At 42.2% G+C, this 26,525-nt stretch overlaps 1 protein-coding gene across 3 annotated transcripts; it reads right to left on the bottom strand.

Annotated features, from left to right (window-relative positions):
- Positions 1–2,289: 2,289 nt before the first annotated feature.
- LOC135256554 (leptin receptor-like) lies at positions 2,290–24,580 on the bottom strand. 3 transcript variants are annotated; one of them, XM_064338435.1, is made up of 19 exons: positions 24,439–24,580; positions 21,292–21,447; positions 19,700–19,954; positions 18,737–18,860; positions 18,081–18,280; positions 17,106–17,251; positions 15,951–16,095; positions 12,171–12,458; positions 11,734–11,827; positions 11,163–11,365; positions 10,812–10,957; positions 10,173–10,326; positions 8,706–8,788; positions 8,325–8,541; positions 7,165–7,368; positions 6,203–6,286; positions 5,962–6,067; positions 4,986–5,061; positions 2,290–3,803 (listed from the first exon to the last, which is right to left on the bottom strand). In XM_064338435.1, the coding sequence occupies exons 2-19, from the start codon at positions 21,371–21,373 to the stop codon at positions 3,108–3,110; spliced, it is 3,303 nt and encodes a 1,100-aa protein (XP_064194505.1). In that variant the 5' UTR covers positions 21,374–21,447; positions 24,439–24,580; the 3' UTR covers positions 2,290–3,107. The 3 variants fall into 3 exon arrangements, with proteins under 3 accessions (XP_064194505.1, XP_064194506.1, XP_064194507.1); XM_064338436.1 differs by having other exon boundaries at positions 5,962–6,064; XM_064338437.1 differs by having other exon boundaries at positions 19,712–19,954.
- Positions 24,581–26,525: the final 1,945 nt, after the last annotated feature.

Raw genomic sequence — 26,525 nt, 5'->3', positions numbered from 1 at the left:
ACAGTCCCCCCTACTCATGACCACCCATGCCATTAAAAATTAAACCTTTTTTTTTTCCCGAACATTGCACAGCACTGTCTGACCTAACTGGGTAAATATGTACTCTGGACTACAACTGAAAGTCACTAGCCATTCAACTTCAAAGTTTCCTGAATCCAAGCAACCTCTGGTTTACTTTTGTTACAATGATCATTAGGAAAGAGATGCTGATACTGAGGGAGACACTTTATGTTAATATTATTTTATGGTAGAGAGGATGAGGTTAAAAAGAGTTACAATGTGCTGCAAAATACAACAGCGTGTTATGACTGTTATCAAGTTAATTTGGCACGTATTCAAACACTGTCAACTGTAAAAAAAAAATACAACTGAAGTACCACATCATATGCTGAATTCAAAAACATGCAGATAAAATAAAAACTATATATATATATATATATATATATATATATATATATATATGGGAAAAATATTTAAAACCTGTGTCAAATTGAACACATTCACAGATATCCACCAGGCAGCGGGAAACCTCTCAAAAAATAAACAAGGCACACAGCACCCTCTAGTGTTGCCATCCAGGTAGCCATACTCCCACCGGCAAAAAAAATAATAATAATAAAAAAAATTAAAAAAAAATAAAAAATATATATATAAATTAATATATTTTCCTAGTTTCTCCCAGTAATGACAAGAACAACTTGATATGCAATGACATTGAGATTTATAACCAGTTATATGCAGTTCTTTCAGCACCACTCAAAATATTTTTTTATTTCCTGTGTTGTTGGAATGTCTTTGTTTGTTTCTCCCACACAGGAGGTACAGGCCTCAAGCCTTTGTGCTCTCTCAAGGATACGCTTTTATAGTCATAATGTTGTGACACATAATGTTGTGACATTCATTTGCAGCTACCTAGCTCAAGTCTGTACAAGTCTGAAAGATCCATCATGGTTGTACGACAAGATTTACCTTTGATTTCGAAAATGGGGTCATGCACCGGTGGTGATTTTCTTTAAATAAATAAATAAATAAATAAATAAATCATTTCAAAGTCCTTTCTAAACTATTAATCCTTCTGATAACTTCATTTTCAGACAGAATAGTGGCCTTTGCCTAATGGGTCAGAACAGTGCAGTATTTGTTCTGGTTCTCCTACAGAGTTTCAATCTCCAAATTTCTTAAAATGAACTATGCTGTTGCTGGAGTACACCTACAACATATGAAGTGCTCAAAAATATCAGTTCACTTTACAAACCTTAATTGTTTTCACGCAATCCAAGAAACTACAAAAATACAACCTTCAAAGCAATGGTTCTGGAAACAAGTCCTGGGGAACCCTGTGTATGCTGGTGGTACCTGGGGGTACAAACCTAATCCAAATACCATCCATATCAATATTGCTGTGAATTGAATGCAAGGGTACATCTGCAAGAATTATTTTGAATATTGTCATTTTGATGTGTTCCTGTAGCACCACCTAGGGTTGTAGCAGTCTGAAATTTACATGACCTACATGGGTCCCTCTTCAATTTCAAATGTGAATAGAGATATTTAAAGGAGGTGTGATCAAACATCTTTTGCACAATTTATGCATATTCATATTTGATTTTATTTAAGAACCTTGGACTGAGGGGGACATGATTGTCAGGACTATTGTAGGGATGCTATCTGAGGATTTTTCATAAAGCAATACAAATTTCATGTCTGTGCCTGCTGATCCACAAAATGGGTTTCTATCATTCCTTGATGTATCACTGCCATCAACTTAAATTTGGGGCCATACCCATAATTTGGGCATGGTCAGCCAATTTGGTGAAATCTTTGCACATATCAAAATTTTACACAGGGACATTCTGTAGATCATGCATGCCAAATTTGGTGACACTTGGACATTAATTGTAGGACAAGTGCGCAAGGTTGTTTAAAAAAAATTCTAAATGTGGAAAATACAGTATGGTGGATTATACCGTTTCTATGAACAAATTTGTTCTTTAAGAGGAGGTACACTTGTGGAAGAAATTTCCTGCATGCAAGTGAAACGGGGTGGCTGTAAAATGTTAAGTTAATTACATTTTAGTAAAGGGAGGTCCACAAAAAATGTATTTGCTCGTGGGCATGGGAACCCCTGGCCTAAAGAATTGTAGTGCCACCTCTGTCTCATCTCTCCTCTTGAGCGGTTGCTGTCTATAAACACTGAAGAGTCACATCTCTGGATTCAATGGGTTTCAAAACTCTTGTTTAACAACACATTCAAACCTTAATGGACTTGTATTAATCAATCCACAAAAATGGCAATAAATATTTTATTTTAACCACAAAAATATACTCTTACAATGGATTCACTGGAGAATGGGCACAAACACCCAACACAAAATACATTTGATGTTTATCTGATAGTTAGAATTACAATTCTATTCGATTAGCCACTACGATCATTACAAAATGGCAGGCATGAAAAACAGATGGTACATTTTTAAATACAAAATTTCAGAGGCAACATCTATATCCCTGTAACAATGAACTTCACAGTTCAGAAATGACACTTAACTTGTTCACACCAGTCAGTTGATGTTCAACAAGAGTTTGCTATACAGACAAATTAAGTCATTGGTAAGATAAAGAAATGCAAGCACAGCTTTAAGCCTATAGTGCTTACTGAGGTATTGTAACATATGGGGATTAGGCTCAGTTCCAAGTGGTGTTTTTATCAATTCCAATTCAGTTCTGAATGATGTAGTAGAATTGGGATTTTATTTTCTAGCATTGTAGGTGTACAAAATATAAGGAAACATATTAAGAATTAATGTGCGTGTGCCAGTTCCAAAAAGATATTAAGGCAATTTCAGAATTGATCCAAGCCCTGGTAGCCTGTGTTGTTTGTTGAAATGAGCAGACACCTTTAAAGAGGGCGATTAACAGCTCAGGTTTTACAAGCAATTCATTTAAACAGACGGATATTTACCATCCTCCTGAGTACAACACTAGTGTGTTGCCCAGGACCCAGGAGTCCTGCAATCATCTTTTGCCACCAGTTATGATTCAGAACCAAGTTCTATCCACTGGTAAACATTCATTCAAAAGCACATTTCGGCTTCACGTAAGCAAGTTCACAGCCCTTTTGTGCTTTGACTTTCTGTGACCACTGTTTGGAACTGAGGCATGTAGAGTGGGACACCCTTCCCCGACCTCTCCTCCCCATGGGACCAGGGCTCCTGTTGACCGAGGAGGGGGCTGGACTCCAGACAGCGCCCCAGGGTGGACTCTCTGTGAAATGGTTTCCCTTCCTCCCCCTCTTCGCTCTGCGAGATCGTCCCCAGATAGTACAAGTCCTGCCTCGAGCCCGTCCCGTCCAGAGACTGGTCCTCCTGGTCGGAGTTCTCCGAGAACTCCTCGGTTGAGGCGCATGAGTGGCACGGGTGGCGCGGGTTCGACGGCATGCCCTCCGGCTCCCACAGCGCCCCCGGGTAGGACCCGGACATGTCCGAGGTGTCGGCAGAGAAGTTGCCCTCGTCGGAGCAGCTACTGAGGCTCTCCTGTGGCTTCCGGCGGGCGCGGCCCCCCTCCACGGAGGGCAGGACCGTGGCGTAGGCGACGCTGGACTGCGCCGAGCTGCCCGCTGAGGAGAAGGGGGTGACCGCGGCGCGCAGAGCCTTCTCCGCCCACGCCGCCCGGTCCTTCTCCGACGCAGCTTTCGGGTGGGCCTTCTCCACAATCACCGCCTCCGAGATGGTCTCCATTTCCAGAAGGAGGGGGCAGGAGGTCAGGCGCTCGGGGTGTCTGAACAGGTTCTCAACAGCCTCTGCCTAAAGACGGCCAGAGTAGACAAAGGACTGCTTCAATATTCTGCACACTCTTGTCCGAACAACTCTCAGTTTATGCACCAAACAAAGATTATGACTGTTTAGCGAAGCCACAGAGAAAGGATGGGAATGTCACCGCTGTATAAAGATGCTTAGTGCCAGGAAGCGAAAAATACCATCTTAGAATTGTGACATTTTTATTTGCGCTCAGTGCTCTCTGTCTTTCCTCTGGCACACGGTTTCTCATACATCACTGCCATTTCATTTTAATAGATTTGTTTTCATCCTGGATGACACCTGCTAGCATTAGAGCCCTGTGTGATTGTACCGCTAACAGGGACCCCTGGAGATTTCTGAACATGTACGGTCACCTTCTGGGATTAACATATTATCTGCAGCACTGTGGAACGTTCCACGTATTACAGCAATTTGCACATCTTTAGTCTAGTCAGGCTTGTGGAGAGTAAGCTGAAAATTGACTTATGAAAACTGAAGATCATTATCTGACATCCCACATATCCCATGGATTTGTTAATGTACCAATTTAATGTGATTTACAAAGTTTCATTTCAAAATTATCTTTCGGATCTATTACCACCTTACTTACTTGAGGAATGGTAAATGTAATCAAAATAGTAATTCACACATGAATGTATTGCCACATAATTATATGTGTAACTTCATATATCATTGTATTCATGAATATTTAATCATTGGTGGTATACCATTGGTGGTATATTTTATATTTTTTCAGTATGAGGGCACTATTTTCAATATCAGTGTTCTTCATACATAGCGTACAACAGGGTTCCCAAAGCAGGAACCAGGGACCCCGGGGGAGTGGGAGGGCTTTGAAGTGCTCCTTTTCCCCTTTCAAAAGTATTTTGTTTATGTTCACAAACTACACATTAAGAAGTTTCAGATAAATTGAAGTTTGGAAATATATTTACTGTACTAAATCGCAACATGATGCATAAATTGATGACATAACACAGATCAATCATAACAACATCAGACCAACATCACTGCGTGTTAAATAGCTATTGGTTTGCAGCTTGTAGTGACCAAGGTGTATAGGTGTCAGAAGTCTACCATCTTAATGAGGCAGAAGTCATAGAGTAGTCTTTTTTTTAGTGGTAGCAAGATTTAAAAGTTTGGGAACTCCTGGCATTAATAAGTGCTCACCTTCCTAAAGTCCACACCTTGGGCCCAAGAGCAGTTGTTGGGATTAGGAACATCCTTCCAAACAAGCTTCATCATCCTGTGAAATGGGAAGAATGCCATTACATAAGAGGATAGGGCTTCCCCCTCACTGCTGGTGAATGTAACAGCACAATTCACAACTTGGTGTGGTTTTGTGATCCCCTATAATGGGCGGTGCCAGAATGTGCTGTCAATTATTATCTTGTACAAACCAATCACAATCATTTTTCTTTCCACCATAAAACTCAACTGGGTGGGTGTCTTACAAGGCATGACGGAAACCACAATGAATGACTTATTCTCTCCGCAGCTTCTGTCTTTGAGTTACTGTGGGGAGGCAGGACTCATTCCCATCCGATCATTCAAAAAGCAGCAATACAGCTTCAGAAATGTTCAAGGTCCCTGGTGTCCACCTCCAGGTAAACACAGCCCTTATTTAAACCAGGCTGAGTGGATAAGCAGCATGTGCCACAGGTTTACTGGAATCCACATGAAAAGAGAGCACGGGCCTCAGCCCTGTCCCCAGGTCCTACACGCCCACCAGAAAGCTGTTCGTGGTGAGACTGTTTTCTCTGCACACAGATGGCAGCCACAAAAAAACAACAATGACATTTTTATTTACAATTCACTATATAAGATTAGGAATGATATACATGCACCACAAATATATGTAAAAATTCTTCTTCTTACAATGTAAATATACACTCAGAGACACAATGCATTTTATAACATTGTATGCTGTTGTTGTGATGTTTTCCAGTGAAGGTAGACCTAGGAATTTTCCCTCTTGTAAACCACCCTAATAGAGGTTCTCCTTAAAATATTTCTGCCATTACCTGAAAGACATTTGTCAGTCATCAATTTGTGGTGACACTGTGCCTAAGTGTCTAAGTGGTAACTGAGGGTGAAGTAGACAAATGCACATAAAGGTCAATGTAGAAAAGGGTGGATTACATACTGTCGCTGGGATGCAGCCAGAGTCAGAAACAGCACCACCGACATGAAGGCGATAATCAGCAGGAGGGCATAGGCAGCATGCTGGGCACTGGGGCGCCCCCTGTCTTCTGGAGGAGAAATAAACACAAAAGCAGCAATAAATCCCAGTGCTGCCTTTTACCAAGAAAAAAAGTATACCCAGAGCATAAAACAACAGATATGGGGGTTATATATTTGATATATAAATCAAACCAAGTTCTTGCCTTTATTGTAGAATGGCTCTCCCTCTCCATTAGCAAAGATTGGGTGCAAAGCAAACTGATATTCTTCAGACACATAGAATCTATCTGTAAACAAGTCAAGAAAACGACGAGTTAATCATGAAGAGTAAAAAAGGAATATTTATAGGTTCTGTACTGGTCATCTAACTATTTCTTATTCACAGTTATGACCCTTGACTACAGACTGTATCTAAGGCACATTTTCCAGAACGTACACCCTGGATGCCTTTTTCAATTTTCAATTTACAGGAATGCACAGGCATTTTTTCTGACTTACTCATCTCAATTAGAAGGGTTACAAAGGCAACACCTACATCAGGCAAGCTTCACCACCTACAAATAAAAACTCGCTTTCATCAGATCTTCATATCAAATATTAAATTGCTGAGTTGAGGTGATAATGACACTTTCACTACTTCTTGTTTGCTTCACAGTTTACCATAGTTTTAGCATTTTATTATTTATCATCATTTCATGTGTACAGTAAGGCACTACTCACATTTAGCCCGAATTATACATAGTCTTTTCATTTCAGGGGACAAAAATTGACAAATGATCAAATAGCATAATGTGAAATAAAGTCATTACATTTAGTACTCGGTTGCATTTGATGACTGCCTGAAGTTTGTGACCCATAGACATCACAAGATGCTGGGCATCTTCCCCAGTGATGCTCTGCATTGTTTTATCTCAAATCCAATACACAGGATTACAGAGCCAAAGCAAAAAAAAAAAGAATTGTGTCACTGTCCTAATACTTTTGCTTTTAACAGCATTATTTGGCATTGGGCATAAATTGGGAGCAAAGGCGGATAAGCAAAACAAACAAACAAACAAACAAATAATAATAGAATCACACATGTCCCTGAAGACACATGCTTTGACCGTACATAAACGAATCCATCAAGAAAAACTTAATAAAGTTTTTTTTTTTTTTAAAGTACCATGGAGATAAAGCGAGCGGCTGGGGGCAGAGACTCGAACCCATTTCACTCTGAGCCACGCGTCGCCCCGGCCCCTCCCCCGGCTCCGGCTGCTCCACTCCACCACGAACGACGCCGGGGCAGAGGAGTTGGGGAACAGGCTCCACACCAGCGCCACGCAGCTGTCGTTAATCATCACCGAGCTGAACGAGGAGACGGACCTCGCTGCCGACAGGAGGAGGAGGCGGGGGAAAGAAAGAGGGAAAAAGTCAAGTAGAGGTCGGTGGAATGGGGGAAAAAAATTCAGCATGTGACTAAAGAGCCCATGACCAAAATGGGACTCTATTAAGCTCAACAATGGGTTATTTTTTTCCCCTCAGAGCACTAAAAGGTTGGCCCTGCATTAGAACACCTTCAATCTGATCTATTAGTAATTAATGAAAGGCCGGATAATGGGGGACAGGAACTGAAAAGCCTCCACCGTAGCACGTCTGCACAGAGACGCAGAAGGGGGGAACAAACACTACTCGGAAAATCAGCCCATTTTACCAGAGCAATAATTACGCTTTTCCATCAGGGAAGAAGGTCATATTCTGTTGATTAACACTCAGGAGTGCATTAGCAAAAGAGATGAGTTCTGTTCTGTAATGTCTGCGTGGATATTATCTCATCTTCAGCACTTACCGTGTACCTGAAATCGTATTTCTACGGTAACCGTAATCACTTGACCACAGATCCCCATTTCAGGCGATTTCAGGGCATGCTCAGATTCCAATTTCTTCATTGAGTATACCGTTATATCACCCGGCTGTTTAGCTCAGTACCCCTGTGCAACCCGAGACAGCACAATCACATGTAGTGGGGCCAGCAAATCCTCTAGTCATTGAAACTTACTGTGAAACCTATTGTACCCAGGTTTTTGACCTCATTCTGGAGTTATTGTCTACCCAATCAAATATGTTATAATCTATGATTCCTTACATTGGTTCCAACTATGCTCCATTACACTTTGACCTATCCTTTGAAAACATCTGCCCTAGCAGATGTCAAAGGAATTTGAACGACCTGCAACTTCCTGGCTATGAAACACTTGGCTCAAGAGCTCACTGAATCCTGTGAAATAAATCCTATGTGTATTTCCAGAGGAAACCTATTATGGTATGCAGGTGCGGCTTGCTCACGTTTGCTGGCTTTTCTCATTAGCGTCATGTGGGCGTTCCTCGTTGAGGGCCCCAGGGAGTTGATGGCCATGACGGTGACGGTGTGGACCTCCTCTCTCCAGGGAAAGGTGTATGTGGATACGAGGCCAAGCTGTTCTATCCACACAGCGCCTCCTGTGGTCTGGTGCTGAACTACAATGCCCGTGACACAGCAGAGAGTCCCTTCTCCAGTCAGTGGCTGGAGTGGATAGAGAAAATTCATTCATTCATTCATTCATTCATACACTCATTCATTCATAAAAACCCAGGGTTCCACAATACAGCAGCACATGGGGTGATGTCATATTGTCATAATCCCACTCCACCCCACACTAAAGAGGGATCATCATTCGAGGTTCCTACCGCAAAGAGGAGGGTGACATTGGACTGATTCCGTTCTCGGTCATCTTTTAGAACCCTCCAGAAATCGGGTCCCTGTTCAGGAGCTGCAACCAAAGCCAATGACTTACCTCAGAAAAACCTTGTTCACCTCAGAAAAGCACACACCACAGTTGGAATTCATTTACATGTGAAATGAATTTCAAATATCAGTTCACCACTCACTGTTCACCACAGTTTCATGATCTGATACTGACTGATACATCAAACAAGTATCAAAATAAGAGATTCCTATCACTGTATCACATGGCAATGCATGCCCATTCAACACATTTTACAAATTTGCATTAGATAGGGTGCTATATCACTTACCGAAAAAAGTAAGCACCTCACTTTGTACATTACATTCATTTAGAAGACACCCATATCCAGAGTGCATTAACCTGAATAATCCCAGGAATAAAGCCAGACCTGGCCATCAACATTCTTACAACTATACCTGTCTATGCAGCACCTGGGTTTGCAGTACTTGGGATAACTTTGGGTTTTTTCCGGCATGGATCCATTGCGATAATTCCAATCGGTAATGATAATCATTTTGTCCCATCTTTCTTTGTGGAGCTTTGGTCACCCTGAGAACCACTCCACTCTGCTTTGCAATGCAGTCTAATGAGGCTGCGCAAATTAGCCTTGAAATGCTCATAAAATAACCTCCCTCAAAATTATAACCACATAGCCCGAAGAGGACATTCATTTATGTAATTTTCCATCAGTCCATTACCAGGCATTTGGTGTTTCAGTTGAGAGCTTTTTTTTAGCGAAAGCACAAAAAGAAGTTACTGTAACGAACAACTCTAACAACCCCCTCACTCACCTACAATAGACCTCAAGAGACCCAAATCTTTATGGCGCTCAATGCACCAAAAATCTACATTTGAAAAATTCAACAGAAAAGTCTCTTTCCAAATATAATGCCATGGTTACTCACAAAAATCCACAGAGCTTAATTTGTGCATGGTTTCATCAAGAACTACGTCTACCAAAGTATGTCAACTGTGTATATCCCACCAAGTGTCGTGCAGGTGACTATGAAACATGCGTGATGACATGACATAGGCAGAATGCAACCATTTGAGGGTTACAGTTTGTAGTCCTAATACCCAGAGAGGAGTTAGCATTTGAGCCATTTTTCAATGCTTTTTTTCCTCCCCACAGGGTTTTCAATTAATGCAGAAAATAAGGTCTGTATTTAACATAAGCCTAAGCGAGTTTCATGTTTTGTTCTACAACATAAATGACACCCATTAACATCTGAACCATGTATTTCAAAGCTGTTTATGTGCTCTAATAAAGTACATTGCTAACAAGGTGCCATATTGAAACCACAACCAATGGCTGCATTCCACCAACGTCACGTCACCAATTTCATTTTTGGGTGCACTGCTCCTTTGAAGTTCTAGTGTTTTACCATTGCAGACCTACAGGATTTACCTCTGGAGATCTGGACAGCAGAGTAATGGGGATCACTCCATTCACTCCAGAACCCTGACCCATGGAGGCGTTTGCAACGCACCATAATAGTGTAAACTGCACAAGGGTCCGACACAGGAAAAACAACCGTCAGATTTACTTCAGATTTGTAAACCTGTGAAAAAAGAAAATAAATAAAAAAATAAGTGCACAACTTTACAGCTACACACTATTAAAAAGCCCAAAAGCATCACTGGCACAGTTTATTACTTTTATTCATAATCTGCTTCGTCAGCAGCCTCATCCAGTGTCACTTACACAGCTTGCATTTATTACATGCCATTTATACAGCTTGATATTTATTGAGGCAACTTCAGTCAAGTGCCTTTTTTCAAGCTTAAAAAACTATGCCGACCTGGAATTTGAATCTGCAACCTCTCCATTAGAAGTCCACGCCGTTTCCTCAGTGGTTATACTACACTGCTGTCCCTTGTTCAGAGCTACAGCAATTGTCTTGAGCAGTTTTCTAAAAGCTCTCATCTTCACCGAATGACAAAATTGGTATATTCCATAGGGTATCAGTGCATCCCTCATCCATCTTCTTATAGCGAAATACACAGAGGAAAACCCCAAACCCCTGCCCCCCCCCGATGCTCCTACCCTCCACAGTGGGTCGGGCCCGTCCACCGCATAGCGCACTTCAAACAGGAGATCATAGGTGGGTAGTTCAGGCCGCTTCCATGTGGCTCTCAGGTACCCCTCAGGCACAGTGACAGCCTCCAGGTCAAATGGAGGGTATGGCTTAACTGAGGGAAGAGCAGAGTGGAACAAGACACTCACTACTGTACATATGTTGTTGTTGTCGGCTGAGGTACGTGTATCAGTCGAACAAACAATTTTCCCCTACATTGTCCTCGGTTTTGAATCACCAGCAGTACCTTGCGAGTGACTGCTGTGATTTAAAGTGAAGATAAAAGTGAAGTACATTGTGAATAAGATTTTCAGACTCACCCAAATCCATGGGCAAGGCATACACAGGCTGGGACTTAACTGTCCCCTCTTCAGTCCCAAACTCCAGCCACATCATGTAGTAAGAGAATGGGAGAAAGGGCTGGAAGGTGCAACTCTTTAAGCCCCGCCCCTCAGAAGGACACTCCTCTTCTTTAGACACCGCCATTTGCTCCTCTGCAATGTCAAAAGGCACATCACTGGTTCTAGGAAGACACAAAGATAACAGTAATCAAATTCTGCTGCTCTTGGAAAACAAATGATGGCAATAAAAACAGTGGGCTCGTATCACATATTCAGGAACCGAAAGGTTCACAGGAGGTTTACAATTATCACTAGTTTACAAATATTCACGAACAGAACATGTATTGATACCGGTGTTGTCTTTGGTCATGGCCTTACATAAGATACATTATATGTAAAACTTTCAACTGAAAATTGACAGAAACATGCACATGACATTGACTTGTCACCATGGAGTTCTATGGAATTTGTCATTCCTGCTGCTCCAGCAAAAAATGCCTAAGTTGATCGATTTGAAACAGTGGCCTGTGTTTAATACAGTCTTCAATACCTGTAATAGAACCTGACCCCCAGGCTAATGTTCCACCTGCAGGTCATGGCACTGAGGTCCCCATTGGTCTCACAGGATATGGCGACACTGACACCTGCAAAGCAAATGCACACTGTGACACCAGGCCAGTTCACAACACGAAGACGGGTGGCCAAAGCTCATGGCTTTGCGGGGAATAATTTTCTCTTCAGAATAATTTTCTCTTCACACAACAGCCCCTTGAGACAGGTTCAACGCCATTGCAGTGAAGCCCTCTGCAACCTGTCTTAATCAAATGGCAAGGCAAGCATTCATAACTTAATCTAAAGCCTAGCTGAATGTTCAGATTTTCATGTTTGAACTTGTAGTGACCCTCAACTCAAAACGGGGTGTAAGAGAAGCCACACAGTGGTGTAAATGCTAGTCATGCTCTGGTGAAGAGGCATCCCAGTCCTCACCGTCAGTGTAGAGAGAAGCATAGCGGTAGCTGCAGAGGGACGTCTCTCCGCTCCGCTGGCAGCACTGGAGGACGTTGTACTGCTGCCGTTTGAGCGGCCTCACGTTCGGCACGGTGACGCGGCTCACGCGGTCATTGACGATGGTGTACAGACTTTCTGGAACCTTCTCTTGGATATTCAGCCACCAAACCACATTCCTGGCACTGAGGCTCTGGTTATTGAATATGCAGTATACGGTCACATTGGCTCCCTCGCTGGTGAATACTGATTTGGGGAGATATGTGACTTCTGTAATTAAAACAAGCACAAAGAAGAGGCTTTAGTCTGTGAGTCCGTGGACAGGCGTGACGGTTTTAAAACGTTTTTCTACACCCTGGTGTACAATAATTCATATGAAATAAAAGAAAGTCATTAAAATTGTGAAGCCTTCAAAAGAGTAACAAGGTCTTTGTATAAGCACAGAAACCTGATTTTACATGATTGGTCAGAGAACTTATGGAATACATATATTATTATAACATCAGCACAGCTGTCCCCTGCTGTACTGATGCCTGATCTTTTTTGCTTCCAGGTTTCAGCTCTCTTTATGTGCCAATTATCTTACCAACCTCACAGCCAATGGTAGCGTTTAAGACCGAAAACTAACTACCAGTAAGAGTGTATGAACTGCTGTGTCCTTAGTTTGGTTTCTCTGGGTGGAGGTGAAAAACTGTTTCCACACTTTCCTCACGAAACATGAAAGCCCTCAAACCGCTGGAATCTTCCGGAAAGAACCAACCACTGGCTTCCCTCACTGCTCTCTGTAATTAGGGAGGGAACATGACACAAAGGAGAGAATCCTTATCATGCAGTCACATTAGGTTTTGAGAACCAGAACGTGAGCCAAACTGACAAATCAGAAACGCAGCATGGTGGTCACGAGCAACAATCAAAGCAGCGACAATCATGTTTTTTCGTCTGCTTTTGTCAGATAGCATGAGATTTCACTGACATGTTCGGCAGAGGATCATATTGATTTATCTCAACAGCGCACCCACTGCCCAGCAGCTTTACAATTAGTTGCTATGACAACTAGAAATAAGAACTTCAAGACACAGCAGCATCCAAGAGGGGGAAAGAATTGTCCAATTCTAATGTCATAAGATCCCCCCCCCCCCCCCATTCAGGAGAGTCGGCCAATTTCCAGAGGTCGTCAACACTGAATTTGAACATCAAATAAGATGTAATACTATTGCAGCCAAGGAAATCATACTGCTTCTGACATTTCAATAGAGCTTGTTGGGGCTGCACACAAGGGCAAACCTTAGGAAATAACAATTACTTTCAGCCGGTACAGCAAAGCCTTCTGCCTCGTAGCACAGAGAACAAAATAAAGACTATTACAAAAAGGAACAACTCATTTAACCTTTCATGAGAAAAGGTCATGTGAAGATTAAAATTTGATTTTCAAGTTTCAGGTCTGGCCAAGTAGGTTGTCAGCCATACAAGTTAGTTACTGCACCAAACAGACTATATTGACCAACAAGCACAATTATTATTCAAAACATGCTACGACTGACCACTCAAAACAGTCCATCATGATAAAGACACCAGATAAGTTCATAAGACATAAGAATTGTACCTGTATTAGGCATAAGAATTTTACATTGTATCTGTGCAGTGAACATTGCAGCTGAATCTTGCGCACACTGCTCACCCACAAGTGACTACCTTAAACCCTACAGGCCAAACAGTACTACAGCAGAGATTACATCAATCAGACCAGAGGCATGTAACTCAATGACAACAACTGCATGTGGATGGGTAGCATAATGTTGGTAGCCATTAACTTGAGGAACCTTGGCCAAATTAATCCCATGCTACCCCCTGCAGGATTAGGCTTATTGTATATCCCCTGCTGTGGACTCCCAGGACTCATTCCAATGGCTTATTTTCACTCCTTGCATCCTTTCCTCCCTCCTTAGCTCCTCCCAAGGGAGGATACAAGGAAATGACGTGAGGAGAAGGCGCAGCGATAGAGCAAACTAATATTAGGTGAATGGACCGTCTTTGCCCTTTCAAGCATCAGTTTGAAGACACGACAATTACATATGTGGCAGATGGGGAAAGGTGGATCCACAGGTCAATCATTTATACATCATGCGTTCCGAAAATAATACTTCTGCAAAGGATGCGCTTGTGTTTCCTTGCCCAAGCGTCCTTCAGGAGCCTCATGGCTTCTCGCTTCTAGCTCCTTCAATGAGCATTTAACGGGTTGGAATGTCATAAAAGACGGTGGACATTGATCGATTTCCAGGTCAGACGAGGACTGAGGGGACAAGGACGGTTAAACTAAGCAATTGGAATGAGCCTCCAGACATAGTAGGCCTCTAACTAGAGATAGCTAGCTTACTGGTATCAGTCTATGTTTGAGGCAACCACCATTACAGACTGAGGCCTTCTAAAGGACCTGCTAAATGAACAGATCAACGAGACTAAAGAGAACAAGAGTTTTAATGGAACTGTAGCAGTTCTCCATGCCCACGGAGCAGTGTGGGACTCACAATGAGCACACTGAGACTCACAAACAGCCTACTGACTCATCGCTCCTCTCAGAGAACAGGCCAGGAACCATTTCACAGGTATACTGTAACCATGGAGACCCGCTGAGCCTCTCAGTGCCAAAGCCAACCGCTACACCACAACATTATTAGCTGCCTTAGCGGGAAACGGCAGTGGTTTGTCAGCACTCCTCACTGTAGGCGCCACAGACCCATGGTATTCATTCCCTTTCATTCCTTTACAAGGATATGCCATCAAATGGCATGACTCAGGGTGTGAGCAATAGGCTGCAGTATTCTCCATGGCCCTGTTTGAGGGAGGGGAGGACCCTAGACGCCTTGTTGCACGTTATTAAGAAGTACATGACCCTCAATCCATGAGATGCTACCTCTTTTACGTTTTCTTTTTTATATAACAGATGTATTCTTTTTCTACTTCGTTCAGACCGGGGGAAAAGCACAGAGATGCAGACAGAGATGAGATCATAATACAGGTAGTCATAGCGAGGAATCGAACCCCTGCCCACAGAGATGAGATATTCAGATGTAGGCTTGCATTCAGCCTCCCTACAGACACACAGTCTTGGCTTTTTGGGTTTGTTTAATTATACAAATGAGGGGGGTCAATGAGATGTGACATGACTGGAAAAATTAGCAAATTGGGATGAGAGTAGAATAGGGCTTCCCTTTCAGCTCACAATTGAGAAGAGAGGCTTTCACCAGTTTGTTAACATCCAAACCATAAAAATTCAACACGCATTGAAGCGACCTCTTTTTTTTCATATATTGTAGGACAACAAATTAGCTATCTATGAAAAACAATGTCCCGACAAGAACAACTAACCTTCCGTATAGTCTCAGCAGCATCATCTACAAATGAACAACAGCCAGAGAAAGACTGCAGAGTCCTTTACGTGCTCAGTCTTTCCTCTCGGCTCTTCAGGGATAAAGCCTGCCCCACTTCATTTGACTTAGTAATTGAACTCAGTATTAAAATAACTAAGTGGCCCATTTGCTTTTCTTATTGGAAATAAACAGTGCTATGCTAATGGAATCCTTAATGAAATAAAAGCCTATTCAAAATGACCCCACCATACAACTTCTTTGCTTAACAATAACAAGAAAACAAGGAAAATTGGAAAATGGCAAATTGGCAAAAATGCCACCCTGACAGCATTTAAGAGGTCTCATTAATGTATAGTGCGACTGGGTTCAGTAACCCCATAAGCAGGTTCCTCACCATGCAGGTATATGAAGAGGGACTGGCTCCACTCGCTCCACAGGCCTGGCTTGCCCAGGATCTTACAGCGCACCTGAACGGTGTAGGTCACGCCTGCATTCATGCCCGTCAGAGTCACAGGCTGAGTTATCACCTTATTCACATGCTGGGGGAGTAAAAAGACATGGCTTTACTTAGCAAGCACACAGTACAAAATGAGGCAGGTACAATGGCTGCTTATCATGATTTGGCAAATCAAGGACATGCATAATACGCTCCTCTTTACAAATGCATGTGTCGGTTGTGATATTTAGAATATTTAGAACGACCATGTGTGGTGTTTAGAGTACCTTTCCTCATGAATGCTACCATCTGGGATTTAAACCAGTATCTCGTAACATTAAGCCCAGTTCCTTAAAGGAAAACTCCAACCTAAAAGACTTTGATGTTGTTATAATTTTTATACTGGAGATGTGAAACGCAACCCAGGTCCTATTTCGTGTAGCACATCAGTTTTATACAAGTTAAACATGAGTTCTACGATGTCACGTCACAAGGCAAGGTGATATTGCCACAGCAGGCACAATGGAGTTTAAGAGGAGAGCGTCTTCAACTTGCTATAGCACCAACTATCAGATATTCATTTTGGTCCACGGGGACAACAAGGCTGTGGTTTTTCCTTGAAATTCCATTAAATCGGCTCTCTGCAATACACCTGCTGAGAGAAATCAATCATTTGTCAAGAGGACATACCAATTTCTGGAGTGCTAGCAGCCTCAATAGTCCAGAATACAACAGCTTGGCCTTGCGGGGGATTGGAGGCATGGCCACGATCTCCGACTATGCTTTCAGCTTTATAGCTAATACTCTCACAAAGGAGGGGGTGCAAAAGTAGTTCTGAGTCACATTGGAAAATAACACACTGGAGCAGATCCGGAAGACGCCTGACAGGATAGCAAGGTGTAAATTAGAAATAGCAAAAAAAGTAAAATATATTACAAATATCAGATAAATAGACCCTGGAATGAATTTCACATCGCTGCTACACGTTACTAATGATATGTTTTAGTCTGGAGTTTTCCTGTAATCACTAAATTACACGGCTGCCCAACTGTTCCCAAACATTCTCTCAGTTCATCCGTTCTGCTGTGGGTCATCGGAGGAGCAGATATTTACCACCCAGCTGTTGAGGGAGGTGTTGGAGGAGTAACGAACATCGTAGGTCAGAGGGCCGGTGACGGGTTGCGGGGGAGTCCAGTGCAGCCTCAGCTCTCCCTCAGTGGTCATGTTGTACCACAGCTTTACCGGGGGGTCTGGTCTCACTGCACAACATAACACACAAGCCATTGACGGACAGGCCACACCACAGGCTTTCAGCATTCGGTCATTCAGCAGACGCTTTTAGGCTGAGGACTCACAAGAGTGCATTTCACATGGTAAACAAACGCCGTAACTCACTGCCCACTGGAGCCGTCTGATGCATGTGGTGGGCTATGATCAAAGGACACAGCCTAAAGTCTTCAATGCATGTTAGTTAACGTGTTAGCGGAATGTCATCAATTTAGCTCGATTTACAAGAACACCAAATTTGGGACGAATAAAATGACGTGTGTGCGCTTTAATTGTCTCACAATGACCGCTATTCAGACCACAGACAATATTCTATTCAGGCTATTCAGATAAACCCAGGAGAGTACAAGACTACCGATTCATGAAGCAATATGCCAGTAAAATTCTAATGATGTGGAGTTATCCATCAAGAAAACAAATTATATAGAAATGTGCAGCTGGTAGGCTTTTGGAGTGAATTCAAAATCTTTAACAAATGTTTCCCTTTGGTTTATTTGTCCAGTAACATAAGCTTATAAGCCACAACATGGGCGGAGCTATCATTTGTAGGCAATGACCCACTGATCTGAACCCATGACACTATTTTTATATATAAAAAACCAATCACACTTTTTTTCTTATAAGGAAAAAACTGTAATTGTCTATCCATGATGGACAAACAAGTGGGGGACCCACCAATTATGGGGATGGAATCTCCAATTACCACCCTACATTAAATGTTTTGCACTGTATTAATTTTGTGTTTTTTCTACTTCATTTGATTTGCATTGATCTTTTTAGATGTGAAATATGGGGACTTACCAAGCTTCTGCGGGACAAAGGAAATCTCTGGAGAGAGCGCTGAGCGGTTACCACGGGCGACATTCACCCTCAGGGTCACTGCGTCACGCATCGAGCCAGGAGGAAGAGCACACCAAAATACACCCACACCCTCTTCCTGGCAACTGTGTGTGACCCCGTCTGGCAGTGCAGAAGGTGTGGCCTGCATTTGCTGATCTGATCTACAGCAGACAGAATGAAAGAAGAAATCAGCTCTCAAAACATGGGGATTGGTCATGTGAGCAACTGACAAGGAATTCTCTCAGGCCATCAATCTAACTATCCATCTATCTATTTTGTTTGATCTAGCAATCCACTTGCTGGTTTAAACGTTGACCTCCTCAACCTAATGGCCATACGTTACCCCACTTTCCCCATTGGTCCTTCACCCTCATGACCTGCTCAGCTCAAAGTATTTCATGCTGCAAAAGGAGCTGAAACGCTGTATTGATGACATCTGCTATCATCCATGGGATCACAGAATAGCCCTCTCTACCTTCACCATCAACAGTGGATAGAAAATACAAAATGGGCATCCATGAAGTACGGTGTGCTGTTCTCATTGCGTAAGGCGCAGAGAGGAGGGGATGCAAAGCCATCTCGAGAATCACTGACCACTGGAGCAGCCGAATACTCACTGTAAACGCAGCAAGCTCAGGGTCACGACCCCGCCCACGGCCACATTCCCGCCGCGCAAATTTCGCTCGCAAACTAGGTGCCGCCTGTCCCCGGTAACCCAGCATAAGACATCCAGACACACAACTGGGGAGAGATTGATTTGGGGAAAAAAGGATAATTACATGCATGTACCAAGTCGTGGCAGGTAAAAGACAAAAAGGCATTAACATGAAATAAAGCAAAGAGTCTGGATACTACTTGCAGTGCAATAGTCTGTCCTGTGTGAATACGAGCACTATCATCAGTCAGAATTACAAAACCATTTTTTTCCTTCCGGAATTTTAGTTCTGTTCATTTGCAATAAAATGTGATGACCTAATTGCCTGATAGCAATGTGCTTCTTTTTTGTGTTCTCGATATGCCCTGACGAAGGTCTTGTACCGAAAGCTTGGTCATTAAAAAACACATTTTTTGCAATACCCTCAGTGTGCCCTCAGCCTTTTATTGCATTGTACGGTTCTGTGTTTGGTTGCACCTGAGCAGCTGTCGGATGTGCGGGCGATTCTTCTACTAGTTCTGTTCATTTGCCCACGTGAAACATCATTTCTAACCGAGATCACATCCCCTTTCACAGAGAGAGCCGAGAACGTGGCGAGGACAGGAGGTGCTATTGATTAGCATGTACAGCATCGTCTCCTAATCAATCGGGGGGGATGCAGCCCCGCCACCAGCAATCAGCACCGTCTGACCCACAGCAGGGGGTGTGTACAATACAAGGAATAATTCAGCAGACTGTGCGGCCGAATTAAAAGGTGGTGGCTCCATTTTTCATTCACATTTATTTCAAATTACATTTTTTCACCTACCGTGCACGGAATTGCGCTTTCATGATTAAGAAGAATTTATTCAATAAGGTACATCATTTTAGGCACATACGGCAGATCACAGTTAATTGCTTGATGATAGTTTTTAAGAAATCGCACCTCTAAGCTTACCGCTGTGGTTTTGGGAGGTCAGGGCTGACTGGCGGAAACGGGCGGGGGAGGAGACGCTGCACCGGCCTGGGGGTGTGTGCCCAAGGGACCCACCCCCCATACCATCCCGGCTGTTGTCTCCCTCACCGTTGCCCCCTCCGGTCTCCTCTGCCCATCCATCGCCTAGGTAACAGCACAGCCCCAGCTTTCCTGGGTATTCAAACTCAGGGGGAGGAGCAACGGCAGAGTGCACAGCCACCACACCTGAAAACAGACAGCCAGGTTGGAGGGGAGGGTCAGCAAACCAACCAATCACAATCATGTAATGTCCTGTGTAATCATATGCTGTTATTGGGCACCATACAGTGCATCTAACGGGCCAGCAGTGGATTTACACCAAAAATCATATTCCCACTGCATTCCAGGCAAAGATATTTGTTCACAGCAGCAGGTCCGAAGGCTGCCGTGTTTGCTGTGCAGCCTGGCAGGTACGGGCCTAACCACACATGCTTTTATTGGAGAGGAGGAGAAACAAAGCGAGTACATTTCCTGTACAATTGCTGCAGTTGTTTAATTTGGCCACAGGGAGAGCAAAGGTTAAACATTTGTAGATTACATAAGAATACACCTTAAACTCACCAAGGATGGAAATAGCAAAATCAAAAAAGGAAAATAAAAAATAAATAAATAAATCATGAATGAGAGATTTCACTTTACAGCATATCCTGTAGGCCGCTAACCCAACACAAAAGCAAACCTAGGATGACAGCAACAAAGAAAATCTCCCTAGTTGGCATAGAGGAAAAAAATTTGGGAGGGACTTGGTTCATACTGGTCACCATAGTCAAGTCAATTTTATATTCCATTAAAAGTATTCAAGTCAGAATTGTATTAATATCATTCATATAAAAAGTAATAGTAATAAAAAGTTATTTGCCTGGTCCAGTCATTATTGGACAGGGCACTGAATGGTTATAATATTGCCCCATCCTCAATGCTGGCTTTAATTCACAGTCAAATGGCACTTACAGACATCTCATTTCTTGACTGAGAGCTTAGAGTGGTGTTACAATAGTAAAGTGCTGATCCGTGTATTCTGAAAAGAACACTGTAAGACAAGGAGACTTATGTAGTTAAAAAGACCCTATCAAATGGGACTTACAGGCCTCTTGACAAAGGATTAGGTGTGAGTGGAGTTTCCTACAATAACAGCTATTCAGCTTTGATAAATAGATTCAAAAGACACATTTGTGGAAAAAATGAAAAAACACAAGTACTTATTGATCCTAATGTTGAAACAGTGCATTTTTAAATTTAGAGCACTTGTTTTCATAACCAGACAGCTTCATTTCAGGTGGGCTTTTATATATTAAAAGGGACAAGTGTTCCCCGAAATTGTCTGCAGCCAATTAAAAAGGAGCCATTTAAGCAGGGGCACTGAAAATTACAAGCAGATCCTCCTGATTACAGGTAATCAGAAGCAACATCTGAATGCTAGCATTCAAATGAGTTACACGGAAACTAAAACACACCAGTCACATCCCCACTGAAATCAGGTACAGTGTTCAGAGTTTAGTCACTGATGCATGAAGATAGCCTACCATGCAAAGTGAGGAGAAATGAGACTGCAAACATTCCTTTTGCAGAAAAGGGTCCAGAATAGAAGGAGTTAAGCAAGTGCATATACAGCTTCAGCCAGTGGGAGAACCGAAGCAGGTTTTACAGTGTGACAGGATTAACCTGCAGTTCCATCACATCTGTAGAAACAGAAAGAAAATATTCATTGCAAAAAACATGCCTTGTCCACATGCACAGGAATACTCAAAAGCAGCAGTAATTTAGGCCTATGACTTTTATAATATATGCCTGACATAAATATATAAAATATTATACTTCAACATATTTATTATACCTATGTAAAAGGAAAAGGTCAGTAATTTAGTGTGTGCTTTTCATATATGCCCAAGCATAACTTGAGAACCTTCTTTGCTATGCTATTTAGGAAATTTGAGAGCTGTGCTGTTATTATGTTGGAGCCATGCCCAGTGGTGCTACTAGCCAGGCCACAGGCACTGACACAGTGGGGGTTCCATATGGCACTGCGGAGAGGGGCAAATCATTCACCAGAACAGTGTCTAAGCAAGAACCACACAGCAAACCAATCAGGACCCATATAAGGAAAGCATTTGATTGGGATGTCAGGTTACATGTTACTGTGTGAAGCAGAGCTGACCTTGTAGAGACCAATGCAAATGCACAGACTAGAGTATCTGCCGGACATACACTTACATATTTAGGAGACACTCTTATCCACAACCATTTACAACACAGTGCACATCTTGTGCCAGTGGAATCTACCCCCTCCTCCTGATGAGCAGGAAACCAAACTAATTTCACTGAGCTACAAAACAGTGTTCAGGTAAGCTTTAAACATGCACCTCTAAACTGGCCAATGAGTCATTTCCTGCCCAGGAAATGCAATGGGAAATAACAATCAATTGGAAAATATATATATTTTCTGATTCAACTTCTTCTTGGCTCTGTTTTGTTCTCAATGGCTGTTTCGTAAAAAATAAAACATCATAGGACTGCGACTAGCAGAGCCGCGGTTCTATAAAGAACCTTTAATCATGCAGGCACAAACTCACTAAAACTAAACCATGAGTCTTATATCTTCCATTTTGTCAGCATTTAAAGAGAGCCATGGACTATGACATTTTCAAGGTACATATATGATAAATGTCTACCCAGATTTCTGTTTTATTAACTGAAACACTGATCCCGTTACATTACATGGTACTTCGACAGAATTGGATTCATCATTATTTATTGTTAATCACTATAACTGTTCCCATTGCCCTTGGGTCATATGGTAAGACAGATTTGAAAGTCACATATTCAAATGGAATCTCCACTATTACTATGACACCACCACTAATTTGCATTTTGAACCATATCCTCTAAAATTTCTTCATAAAACAATATGAATGAAAAAATGTGCCACAGTTAACCAATCAAGAAACTGAAATTTGAAATTGCTTTATAATCTGTCATGTATGCATTGCAGTGAAACGTTGGGAAGAGTGCAGACCAACTAGTATGTGAGGACAAGATGACTCCAGCAGGTGGAGTCATGACACCCTGCTTGTGGCAAGCCAAATTACACACACCTGCAAATGATTAAAGACAATCAAGAACACCGTTTAAAACCTGGTTGTGTTCAGCTTGTCATGTAGCTTTTAAGAATAAAAATAATGTGTTGGACTTTTGTGAGTTGGTGTGGGTTTTTTATTATTTTTACTTTTTGAATATTGCCTTGCTACTTTCCTGCTGCAATACACTGTACAGGGTTACAGACATTTATGTTTAATGATGCAGATGACTTGAATTGTGTTCTCACAGTAGGTCACTTTTTTATTTATTTATTATATTTTGCTTTTATTTCATAAACCTTTTCTGGTTTACACATCTGTGGTAATCACGTGAGCATCATAATTACTAAATATACTACATTACATTTCTACATGTCTAGTATAAAAGCACGATATTATGACATCACTATTTAATGTTTTAATGTTGTAATGCATTGAATATGTGCTCCATTGCAGGCAGTGGTGGGTGTTGGATAAACACGTAAACAAGTTTTTTTTCTGTATATATAAAGTTTTTGATGAACGCACGGTTCTTTAAATCCCAGTTTAAAAAAGACACTACAAGTCCCATCATACACCGTAGTACCATGGACAGCCGCCAGCCCTCGAGCCTTGGTGCACAATGCAACCCGCCGGTGTATTAAACATTAGTAGTATGTATGCAACATTAATTAAAAAGAACACGAAATGGCACTAGATCTGGATGCTCGTGTTAGCTAGATATCCCTGACATAAAATACTGCTAAACAACAATATGACTGTATGCTACCCAATGTTATAATGAAAGGTAATACCACAGAAATCAAACATTTATTAAGGTAATTGCATGGGTAAGTTAGCAAACTACCTCGTCATCTTTCGTAAATCTGTCATTATTGGCTCAGAGCACTTAGGCTACGTACAAAAGATAAACGTAAAGACAACAATATTAGCATTAAGAGGCTATATATTCATATAAAGGCTACAGCGTGGTTATCGCCTTAACTCTATAGCATTTATCGACACGTCAGAAATGAAATTAGGCTACAGCCCGACTGTGACCATTGTCAGGGACTGTGTTTGTGGGTGGGCAATCTTGGGAGGGGGCGCTACAGTGTATACAAGTTCACAACCCATACGCAAATCTCTAGGCGCCTAACCCAGAGAATTCGTGTGGTGTTAAACGCAGACTGTTTGAAAATAAATGTCTTATATAGCCTATCCTCCTACATGTTGGCAACAGGAATTCGGTGTCGGTAGGCTACAATGAATAATAACGTTAATTAAGTTATTCGTCACAAAACTTCTCTGAATTAGGCTAATTTTTTTGTGTACTTTCTTCATCAATACTTTAATCGGTCCCCCCAGTTTATCCCCGATATTTTGAACCGCTCATTAATAATTATGCACATTCTGTAGTCAAACACGAAAACCCACAAAACAAAGAACTCCTTTAAAACTTTTGGCCTCTTAAACATATCGCTTGGAATCTCGTACATCTAAAGTACGGCGAAGTCCCTCAGCTTAATTCACAATATATTGTATTCCCTCCTATTTTAAGTTTCGTTAGTCAGGGCTGGAGAAGCACAATAACAATTTACAAAATGTTATTCTTACCTGGGAAGTCCTCGTCCACGGGCACAGTTCCTTTCTCTGTTCTACCTCCAGCGTTTCTGAGTGGGGCGGGAGAAACGCAGACATCTCCACCGTGTGCATTTTCGCTACGGGGGGAGGGATTTGAACCAGTATCCTAGAGCCCAATTTGTGAGTCATCATCACAACAGTGCCGCCGTCCGTCACGTGGAGCGGGTTTCTTTGTAGCGCGGTGGTCACTTGGGGTGTATCGGTTTTCAAGCTTAGACAAAAGGTAATAGGCATTTTCTTATATAAGAGAAATAAAATGCACGCCTCCTAGGACACACAGACTGGAACATCTTTCTCTTTTTTTTTGTAAAAAAAAATGTTGGAGATGAACACCAGCATTTTATTATGACGTGAAGGGCTTTTTAATTTTTTTGGCTAAGGGCAATTAATACATGTACAATAACGTGATTTGGCAATTCAATTTTTGTAAAGTGTTTTCCTGTATTATATTGTGATATCGTTTGCTCGCTTTTACTATCAAATCCCAACAAGTTTTCTCTCGTCTCCAGAGATGGTCAGCCACACGTTTGTAACAGATGTTTAATTGGTCCATCCCCTATGCACAGGTACATATGACATGGACACAGTCAATATGAGAATACTTTAAAGAATTTCATAGAATGTCACCATTGGTAGAAAATGGCTTTTATAAGTTAGTTCTGTTCCTGTTCCTGTCTATGTTGTATAATTGTATAAATCACAAAAATGTCTGTATACTGTTTGGTACAAGATTTCTGTTTGTTGTATGCAATGACAAAACTGGAAGGACCACCGTTTGACCTCTGCAATATGTATTTGTCCCTATCATTAAATCAATGAAAGGTATAAATTAATTATTTAATGCACCCGGCCACGGTCAAACCGTGTAAAATGTACAAATTGATCAAAGTGTGCCAGTGGCTGCCAGTCCTGTGGACCAATGCATAATTGGTGAAACCGTCACCCTGGGAGGAGACATTTATCAGTCTTCACAGGGTCTTTCATGAGACAAATATCATGCATGACCTCTACAGGACTGCCAAAGGACTGTGGGCTGAAGTTAAAGAGACAGGTGGGAACAATCATTCCCATGAGCAAAGTAATTAATGTTCAGATGCTTCAGTAAATATCCAGTTGTGTAAATGCAGGCAGTTAAAACACAGCGCAAGTCTTTGGATAAAAGGAAGCAGTGGTGAAATAAAGTAGGGGTTGTAATGAACCAAGCACAAAAAAACCAACACTAGCAAGTTATACAGTGTCTGAAAGGGACAGCTTCATAGATATCACATATGTGCACAACCAATCTAGAATGTCCAGCTCTACTGCTTTTTGTTTTGGTCCTATGGTTTGAAACCAGGAGACCTGGCTCGGGGTCCCCCTTTGTGTCATTCCCCGCCCCATTGCCCCCCCCGTCTCCCCCACAGCCTCCCCCCCATCTACCCACTCCAGCAGGGCAGCCCATATAAATGTATCAGCTGCGATCAAGGGCTAAACAAAGCAGTCCTTCACTTGGGAGAGTGGGAGCAGTGGAGACATGAGGATGGTGTATAATACAATCAGCTGGGGGGAGTGGGTGTGTTCAGCGATGCGCTCAACGATGCGCTCAGCTCAAGGATGACATCATCCTTACACAAAACCATCACCACACTGGAGCACAGCGATGACATCACCCTCAGCCACAGCAGCCTGGTACTCAAGGGACAGGTCCCGTGACATGCTTATGAAATATTCATGAGGGCTTTTCCTTCTCCCTGCATCACGTCACCGGTATATTTGTATTGATGAGGGAAGCCATGATTCACATGCAAAGCAGCACTTCTGAGACCCCTATGATAACCTATACAAGGCTAAGATACGCTTTGGTTCTCTGGGGTTATACATCAGGGGCTGAGGTGAACTAAACTTACAGATCCTCTACAAGGACTGAAAGGACAGCTGCAATCCTTCAACCATCTCTACTACAAAATGTCATGTTGCGTTGTAGTTTAAATTGTGAACTTAACTGTGTAGTTTTAGGGAGCTAGGAAGCAGGTTACATGTTAGTGGTGGGCACCCCGGCAATACAGACAAAGTATTGCTCG

The sequence above is a fragment of the Anguilla rostrata genome, chromosome 6, assembly GCF_018555375.3.
Source record: "Anguilla rostrata isolate EN2019 chromosome 6, ASM1855537v3, whole genome shotgun sequence".
NCBI classification, from domain to species: Eukaryota; Metazoa; Chordata; class Actinopteri; order Anguilliformes; family Anguillidae; genus Anguilla; species Anguilla rostrata.
This window is presented reverse-complemented; position numbering and strand designations above follow the sequence as displayed.